Source organism: Lepisma saccharinum, chromosome 18 (assembly GCF_977018435.1).
Source record: "Lepisma saccharinum chromosome 18, izLepSacc3.1, whole genome shotgun sequence".
NCBI lineage: Eukaryota > Metazoa > Arthropoda > Insecta > Zygentoma > Lepismatidae > Lepisma > Lepisma saccharinum.
The window spans coordinates 43,047,307-43,073,527 of NC_139246.1; the positions used below are offsets into that span (position 1 = coordinate 43,047,307).

A 26,221-nucleotide genomic window follows, 5' to 3' on the forward strand; every position below is an offset into this window, starting at 1 on the left:
CAGTTGAACCACTGTCCATGGGCAACATGGGAAGAGTCAAATGGATCAATTGACTTTCCCTGAATATTGATATAATTCAGGGGCAGTCCGTAACTTCTACAGCTAGGAAAACACATGTCATAAGAAATGAAAACACACAATAATGATGGTAAAAACATTTTTCCAGTCTCGTTTGAAAGTTAATACCATCCTTCTCTCCTTCTTTATGAATTCTTCTATCACTGGATTGTAGAATTCCTCTTCATTTTCCATATATTTCAGTTTCCAGTAGTTTCTTCTCATTAGCAAGTACTGACACGTTCGCGAGTCTGCTGTCCCTGAGTTTTTCTGCAGTAACTGTGAATTCGGCAAAGTGCTGAAAAACAACTTACAACATTAGCACTAGACTCCATGATCATTGAATATTTTTCAACACATTATGCATAAATGCATTTTAACGGTACTTTTCCACTATTATTTCCATTATTATTATTAATATTATTTAATATTTTCTGGGAATGTATTTCAGTCTTCAAGTGTCATGCTTAGTATTAGGGTAATATGCTTCCAAGTGTTTATTGAAAAAAATCACAAACTATACTTTTTGTACAAAAATCTAAATCAACCTCACGCCAATTCTGTGGACCCAAAGTGTCCATTTTCTCTTAAAATTGCTAATCTTACACATTTGAATGGATGTAAAGGTCAAGTAGCAAGCTCCAGATTTTTGCAGATTTTTTGGCATTCTTGATCACTGTGTATTGTTTTGGATTAAAATGACGAACACGTTGGTTTGTTTTAGTTTTTACACCCTGTAAATCAGGCAGTGGTGTCCAACCAGAAATAATCTCTCATTTATCTTCAAAATTTCTCGAGCACCAATATAAGTAAATTAAGGTTTAATCTCACACATGACATTTCTCTTGCCAGTCACAGAATAATTATCCCGCAAAAAAAAAAAACACAGAATATTCACATCAAAAACATACACAGAATACTCACATCAAGCAAATACACAGATTACTGCTTTTCTATTTCTAACAACAGTAATTTGGTCAACCTGTGAAGTACATTTTTTAAACATATTTGTTTGATACAAATTCCACACATAACACAAATGAAATTTACTGGAATAAATCGCACCAAAAAATTAGTTCTAAATCAAAGAAAAAACATTACAATATATCTTTTTTAGGCAGATTAGCTCGGAAGAAATTAGGGGCCGGAATGAGTAGCATAGATGCATTCCCTTTGCTGAAAATCTATGAAGCATGGCAAAGTCTGGCCCAAGTGCTCCTTTCCCCGAAGTGTCACAACACATGCCAAGCGTTAGCTACATACTAACATTGTCTGCTGGCTAGCAAGACAGACTCGTCTCATGGCTTTTTCAACGACTACGTACGAATTTACCACATAAGTATAGGTAATAAATTAGTGTGTTTTCTATTTTGTAAGGGAATGACTTATTCCCTTCATTCCATGGGAGAACGCCCATAATATAATTTGATAATAGGAAAAAATAAAAACCTTTCATTTATGGTAGTAGAAAAGAGAAATAGATTTAAGTTGAATAGTATTTCAGCAGAATAAGGAAATTAAAAAGTAAGTTAATTCAAGAAACAGAGAGGTAAATGCATAAACCAAGACAGAACTTAATGTTTTCACATTCTACAAATTTCTTTTTTTAAGAAAGAAGAAAGAAAGAAAGATTCCATGAGAAAGTGTTCCAATACGAAAAATGAGAGTTTACAAGAAAAATAACAGAATATATACTTCATAGTTGATATTTCCCTCAATTTTCCAAGTTCATTCTTGATTGAAATGGTGGAAGTATAACTATAATATATGTTTTAGGGCATTAATGATTTTAAATTGACAACGTAGAAGGGGAAAAGGGGGCAAGAAAAAGAAAAAATTGTCATATACATTGAGTCATCTTGTTTTTGAGCAAGAGAAAAGTCTCCCAAGGATATAATAATATTAGTTTTTAGGGTAACTATCGTTAATTAATTATACATAAGTGAGTTACTAACTTTTCCATGAAACTTACTTGTGGAGTTTCTGTTAATTTTGATGGCCTCTGCCACCATCCACTGGGAACTATTATCAATTTCATCTTTTATTCCGAAAACATGAATTACTATTGTTATTAGTTATCTAATCAAGTCAATGGTAAGACACAGAAATGTTTAGCACTATAGCTCACAAGTGGACCAAACTGCCAGTAATATGTGTAGTATTCACTTCCAGAATGAACAATAAATAATGTATTTAACTTCTTTCAATGTTTTCCTGAAATTTCCCCATAATAAGTAATATATTTGTAGCCCCAACAAATGATTTTTTTTTTTTTCTGAGAAAGAGAAACCCAGAGTCAGCTAAGCTGATGCACTTTCACTGTTGAACACCCAGGACAACTCTCAATCATAGTGAAAGCATCAGACTGAAGGCAGATGCCCAACTAACTCTCTCATTGCTTCAAGTTTGTTTATTTTTGAAGTGCTTGGATAGTTGTTCGAAAGTATTACATTAGTATTCAGTGAATTGAGGGGTGGATTATGATTAGGTTACATTGTTTAATGCAGCCACAGAGAAGAAATGGATGCTAAAAATGTATATAATTAGCGTAATGAAATTTCTCACCCAGTGAAAGGAATTTGAGATAAAGTGCTGAGAAGAGAGTTGTTCTGGTCGACTCACCCGAAATTTGAACAAAGATGTCACATTTCAATCAGAGGGTCCTAGGTTTGATTTCTAGTGAGAGTTTACATTTGATATTTTATTCATGATAATTTGTGCTGTATTAAAGGATTTAGGTCAGTAATTCATGTACACATTTCCAACACCCTCTTAACAGTGTCTCATTCTTTTCGCAACATTTTTCATAAAGGCACAATTTATTTCCAATTTGGCACAAAATTTACTTGAATACCCCACTCCTACTATAAAAACTTGTACTCCTAGATAAAAAAAAAAGATTCCACATAAACCTTCACATCAACTCCCCCCCCCCCAACCCCATTCTTGTTTTGTGGAGACAGTCTTTTTGCAGAAACTGAATATGTGTCGTTTAACCCCCAGGAAACAATGTACGAGCTATGCCTGGGCCTGATCCCACATACAAAAGTTACTGGTGAAGCCCATATTTGGTGCTCGAGTGAAATCCTCTCCCTGCAGCACTCTATTGTGTATAGTTTATCAATTGAACTTTACCCCAAGCATGTATGTAAACAAAAAATACTATCTGCAGAACATCCTGAAGTATCACCTGCAGATATGGATGGACTACTATTTACATAGGAATGAAAATGATTGTAGATTTAGATTTTTTTTTACATGTTTTAAGTTTGGTTCATGGCATACATATATATCTGAGACTCTATCCTTTTCATCAGGTCAACCAGGAAGTCCGGGATCACCAGGAAGCCCAGGTAAATAAAAATGTTAAAATAGTAAAATAAGTTATACTGAAACAGGTTTCGTACTTTGTTATCAAACATCATAATTGTTTCATAGAACAAATTTAACATATTAATTGCTACCATGAAGCATAATAAACATTTTACTGTTAATAGTATCCATAAAATGTATAATTAGAATTACTGTCCTCTGAATTTATAAGCAGATTAATAAAACTAACTTCTTACCTAATGATACTTTTTAAAGATGAGGCATTTCATGTGAAAGTTCCCCTGAACCTGTTTTTAAAATTAAATGCAATGCTGTAACTTCTTCCTGTCTTCTGAGTGAACAATGTAAGTTTGCCATTTGCATGAAAATTCAAGTATTATACATAATTAAGTTAGAAGGTAGAAAGTATTTTGCATATTGTTATTTTATTTTAACTTTTTTAATTAGTTGTGTTTTCTATTGTGTCCTACCCATGACACCAAAAAGCAATTAAGTTCTCCTTTAATTGTAACACTTTTTCTTCAACTCCACTAGAATATTGAAAGGTCAATTATCTTCTCTCTTTGTCATAAATAATTTATTTTTCATCATTTGACAATTCACAGAAATTAAAATAAATTTCTTATTAAGTAAAGAGGCATTGTTTCACCTGTCGCACCCATGACACAATTTTTTTGCTTATAGCTACAAATCAGGGAAAGTATTTTAAGGGTAGTTATGTTTAATCAACAGTGTTACGCTTCATATTTCATTGCACAGAAACTGTAAGAAAATGTTGCTTACACCCTCTGTCCCATAATTATAGTCCGGTATGCCAAAATATTAGTACAGAAATGACAGACAAAGAGGCAGATGGAAAGCACAATTTGTACTGATCCTTGAGTAATAAAGTTGTATGACTCATCCTGTGTTTCATGTTCTTCTTCTGTATACACCAATGTCACAGTTTGAACATCGGACAATTATTATGACACAGCAAACAAAAATGTACCGGACAATAATTATGGGACAGAGGGAGTAATTATCAGTAGAATACTTACTTTAATATCTAAAATGTAGTCTACTTGTTCCACCCGGGACAATGGAATGTCCCAGATGTATTTATTTAAATTAGGGAAGCGGAGCATAGTGGAAGATCAACTTAGATCAAGATAATTCTGCGTATACTTAGAATGATACACAAATCCTGTACAATGTTCATATTAATTGCAAGGTATGTATCTAAGTATGTTCTACAAAGGGTTATTTTAATTTTAGGAGGACAAGGTGGACCAGGAGGTTCAGGTGGTCCAGGATATCCTGGAGGTCCAGGTAAGTCGAAGTTGAAATATTTTATCTTAAAATTTACTTACCTAATAAATTATATTACGTCCACAGCTTTGTTATGATTTCAGGTAGAAGTGAGAACTATGATAAATCAAAGTATCAAGAATGGTAAGAGAAAATTATAAGCATTAACAAAACATTCCTTGTAACAAATTACATAATTTTCAATTTTAAAAAAAAATATGTGTAACAGAAAAGTATGCATGGGACACATATGTTGTCCAAATTACTACACAATACAATAGGTAAATTCTTTCTGTGATGTTAGAGGTGAATATTTAAGAACTCAACTCTTGAGTCAATACAACTTTGTATGGATGCAGGCCCAAATCCTTTCGCAAGATTCACCAAGTTGATGTCTCAGATAGCCGCAACTGTTGAGATCATCTTGAAACTAACACATTCGGCTCTTCCTCAATACTGGCCGCTACTGCTGTGATATTGTCCTCGCTTCGTGCTTTACGTTGTCTTCTTGGTGGCTTCTGGTCGTGTAGAGTGAAATCCCGCTTGAACTTGGCAACAGTGCAGCATATAGCCTGAATAGAGAAACGGTGATGGTGACCCAATTCTCTGATGAACAAACGATGAGCACCCACAACTGAGCTGCCACTTTGGTAACATTTTTTAATGATTTCTAAACGTTCAGGAAGCATGAGTCGCTGCATGATGAAACTGTAAATTGTGCTGGATATTTTCACACCTGGAAGCACACAAAAATATATATATTAGAAACTGGAAATTACAATTTTAAAAAGTATCACTCTTAATGAAAGACCCTATCAAGAATTAAAATCAGGTATAGTTTTTATGGATAGGCTGATATTCAATTCTTGCCAATTTGATAAAGTACAGAAATAAAATTTACCGATACTCCAACTGATATTCTGTCTAAAAGGAAATTAAAAATATTTGTCGGGAAGAGCTAAATGATACATCAATTCCTTAATTAATATGTGAATTAAAATGCCAGAAAAAAAGAAACTTTATATTTTGGCATATTTACTTTACAAACTATAGTCATGAATTGTGACTTTATATTCATTTAAAAAATAACAATTTGGTGAAATTTTGCACAAAAGTAGATTATTCTTATAGAAATATCAAATTAGTCAAATTATTGGCAATTTTGTCAAAAACAAATAGAATAATATGCATATATTGCCAAACCTGATAGAATAATTTTATATATAACAATTAGCACTGTACAAATTTGTGCATTTTGCCTACTCAATTGTGTATTTGTGATTCCATTTTAGGGGGTTAGATTTTCTTGGGTATGCAAATTTGTATATGTTACTATAGGCCTTTTGTTCTAATCTAGGCCATTGAATCTTATGATAACATTTTAGAAACACCTAGTACATATATTTAAATTCTAGAAAAACTCTCACTCGTACATAAAAATAAGTATTGAACTGTAACACCGAAAACTTGGCCAAATTTCTATTGCCAATTTCAAGTTCCTTATGAACACTTTGATACCTGTAAAGTATCAGCACTATGCCATGAAACTTAAGTGGAAAACAGCCTGTTATTGTGTTGCCTAATGAGTCGTTCTTTTACAGAAAGGTATGTAATTTTTTAATCGACAAGGCTGCATGCTTTTCGAGAGGGAAATCTTTGATAACTGGACCCTTGATAGATAGGAATGATTTTTCACTTGTGTTTGTTTCACATAGTTAAGCATTATAATAAGCTTTTGATTCCATTTTCTTTGAGGGGTTTAAAAACATCCCTGGCATGGATAAAACATTTTGTAAGGGGGAAGAAGTCCCCAGCACCCCCCCCCCACTCCATTAATTTGCAAATTGACAATTAGTTATCTATAACTACAAAGTATTTTTAACTATTTTGTTGATATTTTGAATGAATTGGTTTACATTTTTTTTAATACATTTAGTAAACATATATACTAGGATTATAAGAGGCATTTTAATTGAGGAGGAAACACCTCAATATATTATATAAAGTTCATTCACATACACACTGACATGTATGTATTCATACATAAAATTATTTGTTTTCTAAACGTTACTCATAACTTGAAAGGGTACTGGCACTTTGAATTAGTCTGGGAGAAATATAAAATGTTGCTCCCTTGTTCATTTAAAATTAGTATTTATTAAGAAAGAAGAACTAGAAGATACATGTTACAATAATAATATACAATTAGTTATTTTGACTGTAACAAAATGATATCTTATTTCTTTTTTCTAAATCAGGACAACCAGGAGGACCAGGATCAGGAGGACAAGGTAAGTAAATGAAGGTGGTAAATTTATAGAAATGCAGTACTTGTATTGAAAGTATATTCTTGTAAATTTAGCACAAAATCTGAAGCCAGTAAATTATGAAAAGACATACATATTACTATATTACAACAATATATCAGTAAAAAAATGTATGGGGAGAGAAAGAGAGAGAGAAGCTGGAAACTTTGTACTTTTATAATAATCTGATGAAATTTACAAGTAAATTAAAATTTTTCAGATTCCTTACAGTAACAAACATTTTTTCCCCTAGGAGGACCAGGTGGTCCTGGAGGACATCCATCAGGCCCAGGTTATCCAGGAGGACCAGGTGAGTTGACTGAGAAATGTTTTCCTTTCCTTTTCTTTTTCATTACTGTGAATAATAATTTATAGCTGGACGGACATGAAGTTATTGCAAGCAACTTTGTTCACAGTTTTCAGCCTTTCAAGTATCCACCGCCAATATCAGTTTCATCTGCAAGGCTTAAATCTTCGTTAAAATTACTTGAATAATAGTATTGTTACATTTTGGGGATGACTTAATTTCAAATTTTAACTAACAATGATTTGTTTATTCATTGTTATCTGCCCAACAGGCAAGTTCTCCTATCTTACTACTTACCTTTCATATCAGCATAGTATCAACTTATTTTAATATAGTCTGTTATCTTCCTCCCAGACTCTTACACCATTTTTCATTCCTTTCATCACATTTTGCAAATGCAGGTTCTCCTTATTCAGTGTTCCAATCCCCTTCTTTTTCTATTCTTGATAACTTCCATTATTTTCTCTTTTTCCTTCTTCACTAATATGCCTATGTCGACCAATACCAATGGAAAACTGATTAATCTGTCAATAAAACTTGTATCAATATATTATGTTCATAAGTAAAAATTAAAAAGCAAAAAGCAATCGAAAGAAGAATAGATTTAAGTAACTTAATTCATCAACATCCTTCACCATTTCCTGCATCTGGCTGGGTTGGCATAAAAGTCAAGCCTCTCCATTTTCTTCTGGTTTTCTACCATTCCCTTCTCTCCATGGTGTTCCAATCTTGACCTCTTCTTCTAACATTCTCGACTATCTGCTTTTTCCACCAACATCTTGGCCTCCCCCTTGGCCTTATTCCCACTCCTCGTGCATTGTAAGCTCTTACTGGTAGTCTTTCTGCATCCATCCTCTTCACGTGCCCAAACCATGTCACCTGTGCCTGATCTATCCTGTCCTCAAGCTTCACCAATCGCACTGTCTGTCGAAGCTCGACATTCCTTATTCTATCCCTTCTAGTATTCCCCAATATACTCCTTAAAGTTTCATCTCCACTGCCTGCATCTTGCTTTTGTCTCTCTCTGTCATTGTCCAAGTCTCTGCTCCATATAAGTATCGACTTATTTTAATGTAGTCTGTTATCTTCTTCCCAGGCTCTTACACCATTTTTCATTCATTTCATCACATCTTGCAGAATGCAGGTACTCCTTAGTTAGTGTTCCAATCCATTTTTTTTTTATTCTTGATAACTTCCATTATTTTATCATTCTCCTTCTTCACTAATATACCTATATCGACTAATACCAATGGAAAATTGACTAACTTATCCAATTCCTATTTTAAAACTTGTGTCAATTTATTATATACAGTGGGCGCCCTCTTAACTTTCCTTGGTTCAACTGGTCCTCAGTTCAACTGGCAGCTCAGCTCAGAAAAAAAAAATATTGATTTCTTCTAGAATACATGTAGTACTGTATGTATTTTTAAAGATGTAGTCTACAATTGTTTAGTTTTAAAAATGTGTACAAACTGTACAGTGATACATATACAGTAGTTTTCTGTGCTTCTTTTTCTGCCTATCTTGTGATGTGATGTACGAGGGGGCAGGCGCGGAGCGTCCATGTAAGCCGTGTAAGCCGGGCTTACACTTTATTAATTCTAGTAAAATGTATGTAATTATATGGCAAAATTCGTAAAAACTTCAAAGTTCATCTCGGTCTGATACCAGTCTTCGAGATCCTGTTTGTTAGATTGCAACACTTCACACCAGATGGCACGTGAGAACTCCCGCCTTTTGCTTGGGGAAAGTTGTAAGCCGTCTGAATGTTGCCTTACAAATTTCTGACCGTGAAGGAGCAGTGCCTACCGTCGCCCACCGTATCTGGAAGGAGAAGAACAAGGAATATAGGGAGAAGAGCGCGTCGAAACCCTAGGTGTGTAAACCTACGGGCAGAGGCTTACAGCAGCGTTGCAAACCTCATGTTTAGAAAAAATGTTGTTCATGGACGTCCGCAGTATTTCTTTCCACCAGGGAGGATTAAGCAAAGTATTTTTTCAGGGGTTGGGGTAAACTAGGTATATTTCTCTTCTCAAAATATACTAATTCAATTTGAAGTTAACTCCGAAATTATGCTACATACTACTAAATTGTTCTGGGATTTTCATATTATAAATATTAATTTATAACAAAAACAAACATAAATTTGAATGGTTCAACCAACGACATGGGTTCCACGTTATGTGAAAAGTTTGAGAAAATTCAACCACAACGAAAAGCGGCCCTGTTGTTTTATTTATATCTCCAACTTACAAACGACTTTTTAAACTCGTGCGAGATTTAGCACCTTATGCTTGGGTTGGCTTCACTGAATACGCGCCAGTGAGATACAGGTCCTGTAAGAGGAGGGGCTCCAGCGTTGTCGGGTATGAATGGTTGACTGTAAAGGAAATTTGAGCCGGTGGTGCTTCAAGGAGGTTTTTTCCCCCAGGAACAGGGAATTCTGAAGCAAAAAACTAACAGGAAGGGGAAAAAGGAGAAATGAGCGGGATACGGGAAAACTAGATACACATTGATGTGCTAAATTCTTGTTGTTTCTGTTTTTCGCTTGTAGGTGAGCATAAACATTAGACATATTAAGACTCTGTTTTCCGTTTATGTATGAACTCAGCTGGTAATAATTGAGCTAAAAAGTGAAATAAATAAGTAAATAAATAAATAAATGTTAATGAAAACTGAAGATTGAACCAATTTTACAAATTTCATGTCAAATGTGAACAAAATATTATTAATTACATAGTCCGTGATTCAAACACTCTTAGAACAACGTACGAAAAGCCTGTTTATGATCTTTTAGGTGCTAGATTTGCTTTTACATTATCCTAAGAAAACACTTACATGTCCTTTGATAGAAATTTCTGGATATATCCCTACAATTTGTGAGCATTTCTTTTATATTTTATATTGTATTTTTTTTTTACTAAATATAGGGAATTTTAAGGCAAGAGAGGGAATTTTTTTTTATATCCGAAAGGGATATTCTCCTCACAGTCCGAAAGATCACTGCTTTGAGCAGTGACCGATTTTGGATCTGGTTTCTTTTTGTTTTCCCCTTCTTGCTGTGTGTTTGTTAAAGTCTCGAGGTATTGCTTTTGCGAATTCCATCTATTGAAAAGCGGACTGTCGTCCCTGTGCTGTGGTGTAATACAGTAGTGAAGTGCATTATGGAATAAAATGAGTGTGATTGTGCGGTGGGGTGGAGAACTTGTTGAAGACGCCGTTGTCCAGCAAGGATTTTGCTGCCAAGAAGAAACTTGTGGATATAGGTAGGCCCACCCCTTCCTTCTCTAGCAGACATAGTAACAGAAACGAAAAATAAAGTGCGTCGATTTTGCGATTCATGATACGGAGCTGATACTTGGTTATGCGGTTGTAAAAAGTATTCAGCACTTTTCTGTTTCCTTCTGTTTTCGTTTGTTTATTATTATTATTATTCATTTTATCTAACTTTGCATATTTTTTATCGTTACGTTACTCATTGTGATAGGAATAACACTGACTTAATTATCAGATATCCAGAATTTTTAATTTGGTGAAAAATTCCAGGGAAGTGTTCTGAAAAAATTGGGGGGGGGGGGGGCGGGGGTCGATGTGTGTGGATAAACCACTAACCATGTCAGCCCCACAACGGGAAATAGCCTTCGTCATGCTAGGCTTACACTGTTGGAAAGGTCACGCTCCGCCACTGCGAGGGGGTATCATAAAGTGTTAATTATTACCATAAACTAAATGAAATGGAAACTTTATTTCAAGTTGTAGTTCTTAAGACTTCTCCACGTAGTCACTATGCAGATGCACAGATTTCTCCCAGCATTTCTTGACCTTCAGCAGGCCATCATTGTAGATGTCTTCAGATTGCATCAAAATCAGTGTTCCACCTCTTACATGACATCATTTGTGCTGTCGAATCGCTGACCCTGCAGTGAATTTTTCATTGCAGGGAAAAAGAAAAGTCACTTTAGGCAAGATCAGGAGAATATGGCAGATGCAGCATTATTATATGGCAGCATTGCCTTGTTTCCACAGCAGCAGCTTGAGATGAGTGAGCGGGTGCAAGGACATGGGCCCCATAACTAAGCATGCTGACACCTTAGACATGTGGAGCTCGTCTTGAATAATTTTCTACACACTGCCGTAACTAAGACCAGTTGCATGCATGATCATATGAAGGGTTACTCATCGGTCTTCCAGGATGAGATACTCCACTTTCTTCACTGTAGCTACATCGTCTGTGAGTAATGATCGTCCACCTCTTGGCTCGTCTATGAGAGACTTTGGAAATTCCTCTTCAACCTCACAACAGTGTCATATGATGGACAATCGTCACCATAGACAGCCTTAATTTCATCATGAATTTGCTGGGTACTGTAACCCTTCAAATGCAGGAACATATCACGCTGCGAGCCTCAGTCTTCTCCATTTTTACAGGTTACTGACATCTACCACCACCTGCCAAAAAATGCAAATGACATACTATGAAGACTTTTACACCATCAAGCACACAAAAACCAGTGATTAGACTGGCGAAATTTAATTCACATAGCGCAATAACTTCTGGATGATGATTAAAACTTTCTGATACCCCCTTGTAGTGATGTTTACTGTATTCCATTACATAATTAGGTTTAGCCAGCCATTTCATTATCCAGCCAAGGGTCCAGTCCCGTGGTGCCTGATTAGAAGATGCTCACTGTACATAGAAGTTAAAAAAGCAAAACAATTCTACAGAAGACTAGATCTAAATAACTTAAATAATAAAACCATTTTCTTGTATTATTAGGTGGACCAGGAGGTCCAGGCCAAGGAGGTCAGGGTGGTCCAGGTGGACCAGGAGGCCAGACTGGCAGTCCTGGAGGTTACCCAAGTGGACCAGGTGAGCAAGGTGGTCAAGGAGGTTATCCAGGTGGACCAGGAGGACAAGGAGGACCAGGTGGACCAGGAGGACAACCAGGTGGACCAGGAGGTTACCCAAGTGGACCAGGTGGACAAGGAGGTCAACCAGGTGGACCAGGAGGTTACCCAAGTGGACCAGGTGGACCTGGAGGACAAGGAGGACCAGGAGGACCTGGAGGTCAACCAGGTGGACCAGGAGGTTACCCAAGTGGACCAGGAGGTCAACCAGGTGGACCAGGAGGACAAGGTGGACCAGGTGGACCAGGAGGACAACCAGGTGGACCAGGGGGTTACCCAGGTGGACAAGGAGGTCCAGGTGGACCTGGAGGTCAACCAGGTGGACCAGGAGGTTACCCAGGTGGACCTGGAGGACAAGGAGGACCAGGAGGACCTGGAGGTCAACCAGGTGGACCAGGAGGTTACCCAAGTGGACCAGGAGGTCAACCAGGTGGACCAGGAGGACAAGGTGGACCAGGAGGACAACCAGGTGGACCAGGGGGTTACCCAGGTGGACAAGGAGGTCCAGGTGGACCAGGAGGTCAACCAGGAGGACCAGGAGGCTACCCAAGTGGACCAGGTGGACCAGGAGGACCTGGAGGTCAACCAGGTGGACCAGGAGGTTACCCAGGTGGACAAGGAGGTCCAGGTGGACCAGGAGGACCTGGAGGTCAACCAGGTGGACCAGGAGGTTACCCAAGTGGACCAGGAGGACAAGGAGGTCCAGGAGGACCAGGAGGTCAACCAGGTGGACCAGGAGGTTACCCAAGTGGACCAGGAGGACAAGGAGGTCCAGGAGGACCAGGGGGTCAACCAGGTGGACCAGGAGGTTACCCAAGTGGACCAGGTGGACCAGGAGGACAAGGTGGTCCAGGAGGACCAGGGGGTCAACCAGGAGGACCTGGAGGTCAACCAGGTGGACCAGGAGGTTACCCAAGTGGACCAGGAGGACAAGGTGGACCAGGAGGACCTGGAGGTCAACCAGGTGGACCAGGAGGTTACCCAAGTGGGCCAGGTGGACCAGGAGGACAAGGTGGACCAGGAGGACCTGGAGGTCAACCAGGTGGACCAGGAGGTTACCCAAGTGGACCAGGAGGACAAGGAGGTCCAGGGGGACCAGGAGGTTATCCAGGTTAGAGAATTTGGGAGTCTGGAAAGTCGCAAACGTTTCTGTAATATGGACTTTGTAGTTATAGAAGAATTAATTTATTCTGTTGAGAAGAATATTGCAAATACAGATACCATGTGTCTTATACAGGTCCAGCCAAACAAGGAAGTCTGTCTGGGTGAAAATAGGGTTCCTGGCTAGCCTAATAATTTGAACTTATGCATCTAACATGCAATAATCTTAGGTTCCTTTATCTGTAGTTCACAAGATCTCAACATTTATCTGGCATAATGAAGGAAGTTAGGTGTTGGATTCCATTTAATCCAGTTATGAAACATAGTTCAATCAAAAAGTTCTTGGCAAACATTGTCCCTCAAAAGTGAGATGTATGATTTATTTAGTAGGTAAGAAGAGGGGACTTAGAACCATAGAAACCATAGTTTCAAAATTTATCAAATTTGTTTTTAATTGAACACTAACAAAACTTATTGTCAAGAAATTACATTGTAGGATATTAGCTAATATTAGCTCGTATTGCATGTAAGATCTTGAATTCACTTTGGACTGATAGGTTACAAACAATCCTGTCATAATTCGTAGGTTAGGAAAGAAATTATTCTATTGAGAAGAATGTTGTCAATACATACATCATGTTTCTTACACAGGTCAACCAGGAGGTCCAGGCCAACCAGGAAGTCCGGGTGAGTGAAAATATGAAAGTAGTATTAGTAGTACCTTACTCCTACATACTGACTTAATCATTCATGCTCAGTATATTAATAATGTGTAAAATGTCAGCAAATTTGTCAATATAATTCTCTTTCATATTTTGGGAAATGGTAAAATCAATGGGTAGGTGGAGTGTGGGGTAAAGGTGGCCTGCAGCATGGTGCTGATCACTTCATCTCCAAAATTGTCAAGATGGAGAATGTGTGAGACCCTACCCTCTCATCCCCTAAATCTGCCTTTATGGCACAGTTCTATATGCATGAGAAACTTTACCTTTTTGACTTACCTTCATATTTTGGGAAATGACAGATCAATAGTAAATATATATAGCAAGGCAAGCTGATGTACTCGCTTCTTGGGGTAATTTCAGTGCAATTGTCATCATTGCAACTTGCTGCAACTGAGCTATCTCTCTATATATGTAATTCTTTTATTAGCGTTTGTTCTTATTGCTTATGTACTATATATTTCAGTCCACTGCCGTACTTCCTAAAATGTATGTACGCATAGCTTTCATCAAAATATTGCATGCTTTATTTTGGCAAGTTATACCCTTATACAGTGCGTTATTTGAAAAGTTTCCAATGGAAAGGTAACATTGTCGCCTTGCAATCAAGGTGTCCAATGTTCAATACCCAGTGAAGGTGGTTCGGATCCTACTTTAAAATGTAGGTCCAGTCCCAATTAGCCTTGCTGTGCATAAAACAAACTAAACACAATCCAATGGGAAGGGAGGAGGGAATTCCAGTAATTACTTTTGATGCATTGGTATATTATACACATTATATACATAGAGTCCCCCCTTCTAAAGTGCCAAAAGCTCTCAGAGGTGGGATACAAAAACCAGAGGAAGAATTAATGCAACTCGTAAACTGTTGGCAATGTATTCATTCGGCAGAAAAAAGCAGTAAGAAATATTGCTGGAATATTCAACCAATCTGTTTCTTGCAAACCTCTTTTCAAACAATATAAAATAATGACTGTTCCATGCCTATATATATTTAGCTGCCTGAGGTTTATCAAAGAACATATTCATAAATAGAATCTAAGATACTCTGTACACAGACACTACACAAGATTCAATTATAAGTTAGACACACCATCAACCAGGCTAAGCAAAGTACAAAATAATTACAAACACATAGGAATTAAACTCTTTAACCTGATGCAGGAAACAGCTCACTATGCAACCCTTCAAAAATTTAGAAGGGTACTGCAAGACTGGCTAAGAGAAAAGCTATTCTACTCAATATACCCTATCCCAGCTAACTGTAGAGCAGGGCTGCGCATATTGGCAGAGGAGGAGAAGGAAAATAGAGTGGTGAAAGCACAGCGTTGCCAACCGTACGGTCCTGACCGTACATGTACGGTCCAGACCTTAGTCCGTACGCTAAATGCACTGCTTGTGAAAATTTGCTCTTTCAGTGTTATCCCAATTGTTTTGCTAAGAAATATTTAAACCAATCATATGGACCTGGAGACAAAAATACGGTCCGTTTGCCATGTGCGATCGGTATTATCCTTTTCAAAAGTTTGCAACGCTGGTGGAAATCGGGAAAACTCCCATCACCCATTGCACAATCCCGTTTCTCTCACTGTTCATTGATGGAGCCGTCTCGCATTACTACTTGCGCAGAGACTTGTTCTCATTCGCCTGGTCTACAGTTAGCTGGTACGGATAATAGATAAATTTTTTCTGCACTCAAAAGACTATTTACATTTCTAGAATTCTTAATATATTTAATACTGTCCTCTCTATATTCATCCTACATATTTATGTATGTATGTTTATGCTATTCTTGTATTGGGGCATTCCACGAAAAGTGGTCCTACTCCATGTAAATAACAGAATGAATTAATATGGAAATTATTACTGTTTTAATTACATTAAGGTTTAGATGTTTGTGAATGCATATAATTTGCACATTTCACCAATAAAAGTTACTAGCGTCTGCAGCCTATATGCTTCACAGAAAAATGAAGTCACAATTTGCTACATTTTTAAAGCATCACATATGCAACGCAGTTTTGTTAATACTTTCCATGCATTCAGGCTATGTCATCATACTCGAGTTGTTTTCATTTGTTAGCAGACACCACAAAGTACTTCATAATTCTATGAAATCAGTTAATTATGAATATTTTAATCCAATCTCATGTCTAGAATTTAAATTTTGTATGTAAAATGATATGCACGTAATGCTGGAATGCCCCCAGTATGTTTATTTTTATATGTTTATGCTATTCTTGTATTATGTTTTATATTTGCATGTTTCTACTATTCTTGTATCATCCTTTATATTTGTGCTGATGACAACATCTATTGCATTCTTGTAATGCTTAATGACGAATTAACATATGGAAGTACCTCTCATCCTCCCATAATTGGTGATCAAAAATTGTATTAGTTCAATGTTTTCCTGCTAGTTTATTTACTTTAAAGAATTTAGAGACAGTGAAAGTAATTTTAAAATTGTTATTATAAATTTAAATATAATTAGATTTAACTATTTTCTTACACAGGCCAACCAGGAAGCCCTGGATCTCCAGGACAACCAGGCTCACCAGGTAAAATTCTTCATTTGCATGTAACCCTCTGTTAGGTGCATGGGATAAAGGTATCCCCCATTTATATTCATTGCGAGATTGCAGCACTGTGAACTATGCAGTACAAGAGTGCTTTTTGTGTAGCTGAATGTTCTTTCTTTTTCTTTGTTCTAAGCACAGTTGCGTAGTTCTACTGCACATATAAGCCACGTAATATTACAGTGCTAACATCAGTCACATACATGATGTTCTTGTCCCCCACATGCCTAAATACGTAGCAAGAAAAATATGAATGTGTCGAAAGACAGAGCACACTGCAGATTGCGATCTTGCACAGAAGTGTGTTAGTAAGGAAAAGGGAAGCACAAGTAGCTATGTATTAGTAACAAAAGTGAACATGAAAGTGACAACATGACTGAAAGTGAATATGAAATTGCTTCTGCTGTTACCTGGATACCAAGCATGCGACTGGCATTAATCTTATAATATTATGTCATTTTGAAAGAACAGCAGAAAATTGCACCTGATCTTAGAAGAAAGGCAAAGAAAGATCATTTTGCATGCATAATCAGTTTTGTTTCTTCATTTATGAACTTGTTAAAGAGGTAAAGCTACACCTGCCTATTACAACATGCCATGAGGTACCCATTCATTGGTAGCTAGGTGAACATCAGAGCAACTTTTTATGCAGTGACATTGCGAGATAAATTCACTTCTGAAATTCCCCACCATGGAGGGTTAATATACATTATCACTTGAACTGCTACATTTTCAAATTCCATCCAAAAAAGATCTCATAATGTGACCCCAAATATTACTTATTCAATGATTGAATATATTAAGTTAAATACAGTAAAACATTGTTAATCCGGAACTCGATAAGTCGGACTTCGCTTAATCCGAACAGGCAAAAGGCCCAAACAAAAAAGCAGAATGCAAGGCACATCATCATAATATGGGTATCGCATATGTACATACTGCATTGTATGTACAGTATTGCTTTGTATTTTACTGTACTGTATAGTGTATTTAGTCCTATGCCCTTAAATACACCATAATAAACGTGTTTTGTTGCCATAAACAGAGTTTTAATGCACTTTCTACTGTTCATTTAGGTTATTTCAGTTAATCCGGACTTTCATTTAACCGGTCAACTTATCCCCCCCCCCATTAGTTCAGATTAACGAGGTTTTTCTGTATAGTCTATATTGGCCCAGCACCTTTCGAAGGATTGTGAGAAGCTACTTGGGGCAGATTCTGATGTGGAAGGCCATAAATACTCCTGACCACGCATCACACAAAGACAATTGCTTAACATGTCTTGGACCTCAAAGGCCTGTTGTGCCATGGACATGTTTTTGTTTCAGTCAGATGTAGCCAATAACAAATTTGTTTTATACTGATTGTAGTAAATAACAAACAGGAAATATACTATAATCACTTAATTTAATCACTTCTTGTATTTTCTTTTAGGCGAACCAGGAGGTCCAGGTGGACCAGGACAACCGGGATCCCCTGGTAAGTTTACGCAAAATTTAAGGAAAATTAATTCAATTTACTTGAGACTCAAAAAAGGGTGAAAGATTCATCATTCTACTCATCTTATTGCTCCTGTATAGTGCACAGATGTGAGATAGAGAAATGAGTTAAGGAATTCTCTAATTGTAAAATGTTTATTAATCACTTCAATATCATGGCAATGTAGAGTTATGTTGGAAATGTATATTGAGCATAATTATTATTATGAAAATGGTGATCTTATTCTACACTTTACTTATTATGATTTGTTTAACCTTGAGAGACTAATGATTTTGTTCAGAACAATCTCTAATGTATTCCTGATTCCTGGCTGTTACTGTGCTATTTATACATGCATATGTAATGGGCAATAAAGATGTAAATAATTGTAAGGTTCTACGATATTATCAAACACAAATATGTACTTTAATGTGTAATTCTTCTGTTTATCTATCGATTTCCTTTTATATTTTTTGTGCACTAATATGTGTTAAGCATGACATGTTATCTGTAAATTTTTATCTAATCATCATTCATCACCATCACAGTGTAAAAGGCTAGATACAAATTTAAATCACGTCCTCTATACCTGTAGCTCATTTAAAGAGCCACTGAAATATACTTGAACAAAATAATATTTTCGATATTACCACTTGTTGACTTAAAATTTCAAAAAATGTACACAGCAGAGGTATGGTGCCATCTAGTCAAATAATTCAAGTACAGGAACTTGGTTGTACTACCAACAAAAACTACTAACTATCATTATCAGGTATTACTTAACTTTTGTTATCAGTTAACTATTTTTCTTCCTAATCCAGAGATAAAACATTTTATTTCATGAATAAAATCAATATAACTTACGCACAATAAAACTTACATAAGCATGGTAAATTAAAATCAGATTATCCCTAAATTATTAGCAAGCAGACTATGAGATTTTTCCATAATTTGGGAAGAAATTTTGTAGTGAGGGGTTCATACTACCATGATGCAGAGAATTCGACTTCTATATTTAGCTTTAGTTTACCATCTTTTCATGCATTTAGTGAACTTTAATTATTAGGGAAGTTGTTTTAGTTAGCTATATTTTACCATCTTTCCTTAAATTTAGCATACTTTTATTTTTTAGGGAAATTGTTCTGACATTAATCCCTGTATACTTCCGCTTGGTGACAGATCCAGAAGTTGGGAGGGGCAAGTTTAACTCAGGGTACCTCACCTCACTGAGAATCAATTCTAAGCAACACTTGCACTGTTTTATATAAACAATATATAAAGGTAAAGGTAAAGGTAAAGTGTTCCCCTGTGCATAGCACCACGCCATGAAGGCGTATAGGGGGTGTGGGGGTAACGCCCCACACTTTCTTGATCCGGTCGTGAGTGGGGGTGATGTGATCAGCATCACGCCCCTGACCGCCTTTACCCCCCAGGGTTTCCCCCAGGTACCCATGTTATTCGATGCTGGGTGGGCGCCGGGGCCGCTTCCACCGTTAGAAAAGTTCCCGGATTTGAACCGGCCGGGGATCGAACCCGGGACCTTTAGCATGGTAGTCAGACACGTTACCGACTGAGCCACCGCGGCCACATATAAACAATATATATTGATGTAAACAGGACCAAAGTGACTTCCATGTTTTAGAGATTAGGATATTGTTTTGTAAGAATAGGGTACAGGGCTGAAATAGGTGGTTATTATTGTATGTTGTTATCATAATTCTTCCTATTGCCACAGCAAACTGAACAATCAGTGTGACGAGCAAATGTTTAAAAAAAAGTAAACAAGAGGTCACAGGTTCTATCCTATTTTGAGGCATATTTCAAAGTGGTTCAGATCCAAATTTAAACTGTAGGTTCAGTTCTGATTAACCTATCATCAGCAGAAAGTTGGCTTAAATCAAACTTGAAACAATATTCTCGATCCTGTTAAACTTGGCGATCAGTCAGAACATTTGAGCCTTCAAAAATATTATGCATAATAATACTTGAATATGGAAAAAAAAAAATAGCAATTGAGAGGGGCTATCACCCCCTGTCCCCCTCCCCGTGGATACACACTTGCTTCCACTAGGCATTTCAGGAATATTTTACCTAACCTACCTCTACTATCAATTTACAGACAAATTTACAATCATTACATGTTAATCTTGTTCGCAGTTACCAGTTTCATGGCATGGACAATTTGAATTTACTTTTATGATGTACATAAAAGTTTATGTTTGATTGCTTTTTAAAGTTAATGAGAATTGCATGTTATAGAGTAGCACAATCTTGCTTTCTTGCACTTTTCAAGATTTGTGATTGCATTGTCATCAGTGACAAACTTCTTTGTGTTCAGGTGGACCTGGAGGGTATCCAGGTGGTTCACAGGGACCTGGACAAGGACCAGACAATTGTCCATGTCGACCAGGACAGGAACAAACAGGTAAAAGTCACAGTTCCATTCAACAAACTGTTGACATATATAATGTTCTTAGAGGAAGTTTAATATACATATATACTATTTCTTCCTGTTGCCTGTCATTCTGGCGTTCCTTCAATGTAAATACCTAATCAACATTGAAGTATATAATGTTGAATCTGTCACTAGAAAAGTAATGTCTTATTTCACTTTTCCACTATTATTTATGAGCACAAAGATTGGCTGGAATGATAAGCTCCAAGAGTTGACATGTTTCTTTCATCAGATCTTTATTTAAAGTCAAGTTCTGCAAAACCTTCAATTTTAACAACACAAGTTATATTTCTTGTATTCAAGAGCAATTTTCTTTCCAAACATTGTCAATCCATCAGTGTGTGTCTTTATGATCATTTTGAAGTAGTTGTAATTTCTACTCATAATTTAGGTCTAATAAGAATGCATGCATAGAAAGTCTCTGTTATAGTTAGATATGCTGGCTGTAGTAAAACCATTTCTAGACATTTAAGGGTGTCTAAGTTCTAAACATCTAGCTTCTTTTTTTGTAGGGTAGGGAAATAGTCATTAAAGCTCAGAAAGAATATTTATAATATACAAAAGTACTTATTTGGTCCACTTATTAACTACAAAATGTTATTGATCTGTCTTCAGTATGTGTAATTGTCTCAAAATTCTCAATCTCCATGTAATTTCATCTGAGTATTACTGATCAGCTAATTAATAAGACATTGTATAATAAGAATCACCAAAGGAAGGAATAAACAGGTGTGCCTTCAGAGGTGGCCAGGGGACACTTGTCCCCACCTGAAATATCTCAAAAATGTCATATAATTCAAATAATGAAATTGTAGCATGGAAACATGTATGAGGGGTACCATGAAAGACAGCAGATTAAGTCGTCTGTGTGTATTGTTAAAAAAAGTACATAACAACAAAGAACTATTCATCAACAAAGTTATAGATGTTCATGGATAGGAAGCAAGTCGAATCAAGTTTCTGTTTAAATAGTGAACTCAAGTCTGAACATGACAACAAACCCAAGATATTTTTAATTCAATTTCAATTTCATGATTTGCTAAACAACAACAATAATAAAAGATAAAATATGAGTTTTTATGACAAAAGGGCAAGATAAGAAACCTTACTCCCCCCATCCCCATGGCTCTGAGTGCAAATTCCTAGCTGGGGAGTGATAAGTTTTGCCGATTTTGGGGAAAGGTGGGGAAGGGTGCTTGTATGCATCAACATAGAGAGGATGGCAGATGCCTATGTAAATTATCCTAGTGTGGGGATGCTTTATGAGAATTTTCTTACATGGGGGGGGGGAATAACGTCACTCCATGCTCCCCCTACTTTGAGCACTGCTGAGCTCTCTGAGCAAAAATCCTGTGGCGGCATTGAGTAGTACAAGATATACTGAGGATATAAACCTATTTATTAACATGAACACATTCTCCTAAGTCACCCTTCCAGTATTTTTCTCTCAGTTCAATTCGTGATTACAATTTGTACAAAATCATGCAGGCAAGTGCTATTTGTGTGTATACGCGGTGTGGCACAGGTCACAGTGACTTTAAGAAAAAAACAAAAAATCTTTCAGTACGATCTACATGTTTGTGCTAGAAGATGCAAAGAATTCTATCAAGCGTTCATAATACAGAACTGTAATTATTAATGGTTGATAAAATCATAAGAGGTCTTATAATTCGATACAATTACCAATGCTATACATAATTACAATAGCCTGGTAATAAGGGAACTTACAAATGCTTGAATTCATTTCACTATACTTGATTTTCCCCTTCATGTTAGCTGCACTATAGAATGACCTATAAGAAGAGGCAAGAAGACTTGGAAGGGGCTCAGAGATAAGAATTGAATTGTACCATGTTATTAACCCTAGAACACTGTCGTGTTCCTATATTACAGTGTAAATTTTACGAACATGAAGGAATCTATTTTTAACACAAGTTCTGCATTATGAAAACAAAATGACGATTCTTTGTGAGCATTATTTTGTTTATTTTCCTTATATTGAAATTTTATTCTTCATTTTAGAATATATAAACATGGTTTTATTTAACATAGAATATTTTAAGAGAATGTCTTGATTGACAAGCCCATACGTACATTAAGAATGAAGGCGAAAAGTTCGGAAAATGAAAAAAAGACAATAATTCATAACACTGTAAATAATGAACGAATGTAACTTTAAAGTCTTACAAGAAAATAGTGCACGATTCTAAACTTTTGTTTTCAAAATCTAACTATCCAAATTGAATTTACGAATGTCAAAATTACGCGAGATTTTTTTCTCGTTTTACTACAGCTACGTAAAATTGGCGTACAGTGCACAACATAACAAACCAAATCAAGATGATCAGCGCTTGCACCCTCCTTACCACAGTGCTGCCTTGTGTCTGACAGAATGCACGAGGCACTGCTAGGCAGAGGGGTGAGTGGGTGTGAGATGGGAGGTAGGGGAGAGATTTGAGAACAAAGCATACGTAAATCTTACGTCCGATAGTGTTCCAAGGTTATAGTTAATTTACCATTAGATACTTCATAAACCAACTGCTATTGTCTATGTAATTTAATTTGTCTGTTAGCAATGGTTGATATTTTAACTGGATATTTTATCATCTTTATTGACTTTGCATTGGAAACTGTGGCTTTCGTTGCTAATAAAAATGACTAATTATAGGAGGACCAGGTGGACCAGGAGGACAAGGTGGACCAGGTTTGTTTTTTTATCTTTCTTCATAAGTTATTACTTTCTAATTGGTCAATGAAATTTAGGCAATTTAATATTATGTTTAAATATTTGTTATTCTAAAAATACAAATAGAAGAAATCAATTAGTTAATCTAAAATTACATTTTTTAGGGCGACAGCTCAAATTCATACTAAATGTTTTCACATTTAAATGTTTAGATATGGCAGTTAATTTAGCTTCTTTACATATATGTGCATATACTAATTGAAATTTAAACTTAAATGTTCATGAAGAGTGCTGGATTTAAATTGAAAGACATAATTTCTAAAACACATTACAGAATCAAACAGAACGCTGGAAATTATTAGCATTTAATTATTTCCAGGTGGTCCAGGAGGTTATCCACAAGGACCTAGTGGACCTGGAGGACCTGGTAAGTTTTATCTTTTTATTTGAATATTACTGAGTTAATTAATTTGTGATCCTAATTTTAAGGCTTGCTAATCTTTTGGACAAAATTGTCAGATTACCCACAGAGCTCAGATCTCTGACCTAATATCTTTAGAAATGTGCATGTGTTTATCCCCTAAAATTTTGAAAATATGGCCTAAGAACTAAAAAAAATACAAAGCACGCTTTTTATTTAATATTTATTTTCTTTAGCACTACTTTTACAGTATACTTTATAAAAGGGATAGGATTAAAAAAATTCACCTTTCTTCTCCATATTTCAGCAACAAAAATTGTAGCATCTGCAGCTTATATACTTCACAGACAAATGAAGTCAAACTTTGCTAAATTTTAAAAGCATCACACATGTTACACATTTTCATTAATGCTTGTCATGCATTCAGGCTATGTCATCATACTCAAATCTTTTCCATTGTTAGCAGACACCACAAAATACTTCATAATTCTACGAAATCAATTCATTACGTATTTTAATTTAATCACATGTTTAGAACCTTACATTTTTTGTGTGAGTGTCACACACACACATCACACTGAAATGCCCCATTTCAATTATCAAGCAAATATTTAGACATGATAGAAACTAATGGGTAATTGAGAAGTATTGTAATTTATGTAATATGGTACTCAGTTGTAAGTGCAAGTTTTGTTTTATACTTATCATAACTTGACACTTGCCATTTTCATTAATTTTGTAGGAGGACAAGGTGGACCAGGCTCACCAGGTGGACAAGGAGGACCAGGTGGACAAGGTATGGTTTTCTCAAAATTAGAATGAATAGAAAATGATCTTTATAACTGAGACATTAAAAGAAACATATAACTTCATTGTACTCGATTAAGCCTTAAAAATTATGAGTGTTATGAAAATAATTTCATTTTCTCATTAAAGTAATTGTAATTTTATCTATTGTTATATGAATTTCATTGTTACAAAATACTTTCTGGAAATTTTTTTTATAAATCTATAATTTCAGTATATTTAGTTCAAACATTTAGTTATAAAATACATTTAAATATAATATTATTAATATCTCTCTTTTTTAATTTACTTACAGGAGGTGGTCCAGGTGGCTATCCGAGTGGTGGATCCCAGGGACCTGGTGGACCAGGTATGATAGTTTTATTTGATAAGACAAACTTCTATAATTTAGAAAGAGACCTTTTTACATTCAAATGCACTGAAAATGTTTCACCACTGTACTGTACCATTACCATGACTGTGATCATGGTGGTTTTCCTTGTATCAAAGTTTAGAGAACTATTTTGTTGTCCTGCCTTCTTGTTTTTGTCAATGCGGCCTTTGAACATGGCATATTTTGAACTATTTTGCAGTAATTTTCCCGTTCATCACTGCTGTCGTGCTACTTGGGCATGTGACATTTGCATAAAAATAATTACTTTTGTAGGGCAGTTATTGTAAGATTTAGGCTAGTGTTGCTGGGACCTAATCTTCTATCTATTCTAATATTTACATATTTGCATAGTTATATCTACCTGACCTTTACTTCACCTGACTTGCATTATTTGTGTTGTGTTGTATTCATTCATATTGTAGACGGTCACCCATCCAACCACTGATCAGAGAGAATGTTGCTAGACTTTATGGTGCTATGTTTTGTTTGGCTGTTTCGAGTTCTCTTTAGCTGCTCTATGATTGGTTCTTCAGATATGTCAGGTTTATGCAGTGCTTATCTGTGATTGTCTGCTCTGGCAATCTCATAAGAACTGAAAAAAATTACAAAGCATGCTTTTTATTTAACATTTATTTTCTTTAGCACTACTTTTACAGTATACTTTATAAAAGGGATAGGATTCAAAAATTACTATGAATTGCTGCCACAAACAAAATTCTATGAAAAGTTTTTGGTGTGATGTTAAAAGCACCCTATATAGGTAAGGAAAGGCAAAGTTCCCCATGCATATAGCACCTGGCATGAAGGTACATTTAGGGGATGTGGGGGTAGGGCCCCACACATTCTCGATCTCAGAATTTTGGAGGTGATGTGATCAGCACCATGCTTCAGCAGCATTTACCACCTCACGTTGCCTCAGGTACCCATTCATTTGAGGCTGGGTGAGCCCCAGTGCCACTTTTGAGGGGACAAGGCAGGGAAAATTCCCACTTTAGATCTCCCACACTGTGAATCAAATCCAGGTTTCTCATGTGGCAGTCATACACCATGCCCACTAGACCACGGCGGCTCTTTAAAAACACCCTATATATGACCAAGAATATACTTTCATAACTGAAGCATGAATGCTGTGAAAACAAAACATTTTAAGTTCCTAACACGGTAAAACTGTGTTAACAACAAAATTAACATCCTCCAATAAATAAAAAGACCAATGGAGGTTGTAGGATTAGTTTTATGTTATGGCAAAGACAAACCAAAAATTTAAATATATGGAATGTAAAATGAAAACATTTTGTTCACTCTGCTTAATATCAAACTTTCTGCCTTCTATACGTAACTCACAGATGAGAGGTTTGCAGTCATCTGCTCATGATCATTGTTTATGGCATCAG

At 36.2% G+C, this 26,221-nt stretch overlaps 1 protein-coding gene across 1 annotated transcript in view; it reads left to right on the forward strand.

Annotated features, from left to right (window-relative positions):
- Window positions 1–26,221, forward strand: part of LOC146002227 (uncharacterized) — a 79,539-nt gene that overhangs the window by 25,767 nt on the left and 27,551 nt on the right. Inside the window, exons 12-19 of the mRNA XM_083139945.1 lie at window positions 3,375–3,410; window positions 4,648–4,701; window positions 6,939–6,971; window positions 7,240–7,296; window positions 12,074–12,442; window positions 23,606–23,653; window positions 24,390–24,443; window positions 24,750–24,803. Of these exons, the coding sequence (XP_082996071.1) occupies window positions 3,375–3,410; window positions 4,648–4,701; window positions 6,939–6,971; window positions 7,240–7,296; window positions 12,074–12,442; window positions 23,606–23,653; window positions 24,390–24,443; window positions 24,750–24,803 (705 nt within the window). The remainder of the gene's footprint in view (window positions 1–3,374; window positions 3,411–4,647; window positions 4,702–6,938; window positions 6,972–7,239; window positions 7,297–12,073; window positions 12,443–23,605; window positions 23,654–24,389; window positions 24,444–24,749; window positions 24,804–26,221) is intronic.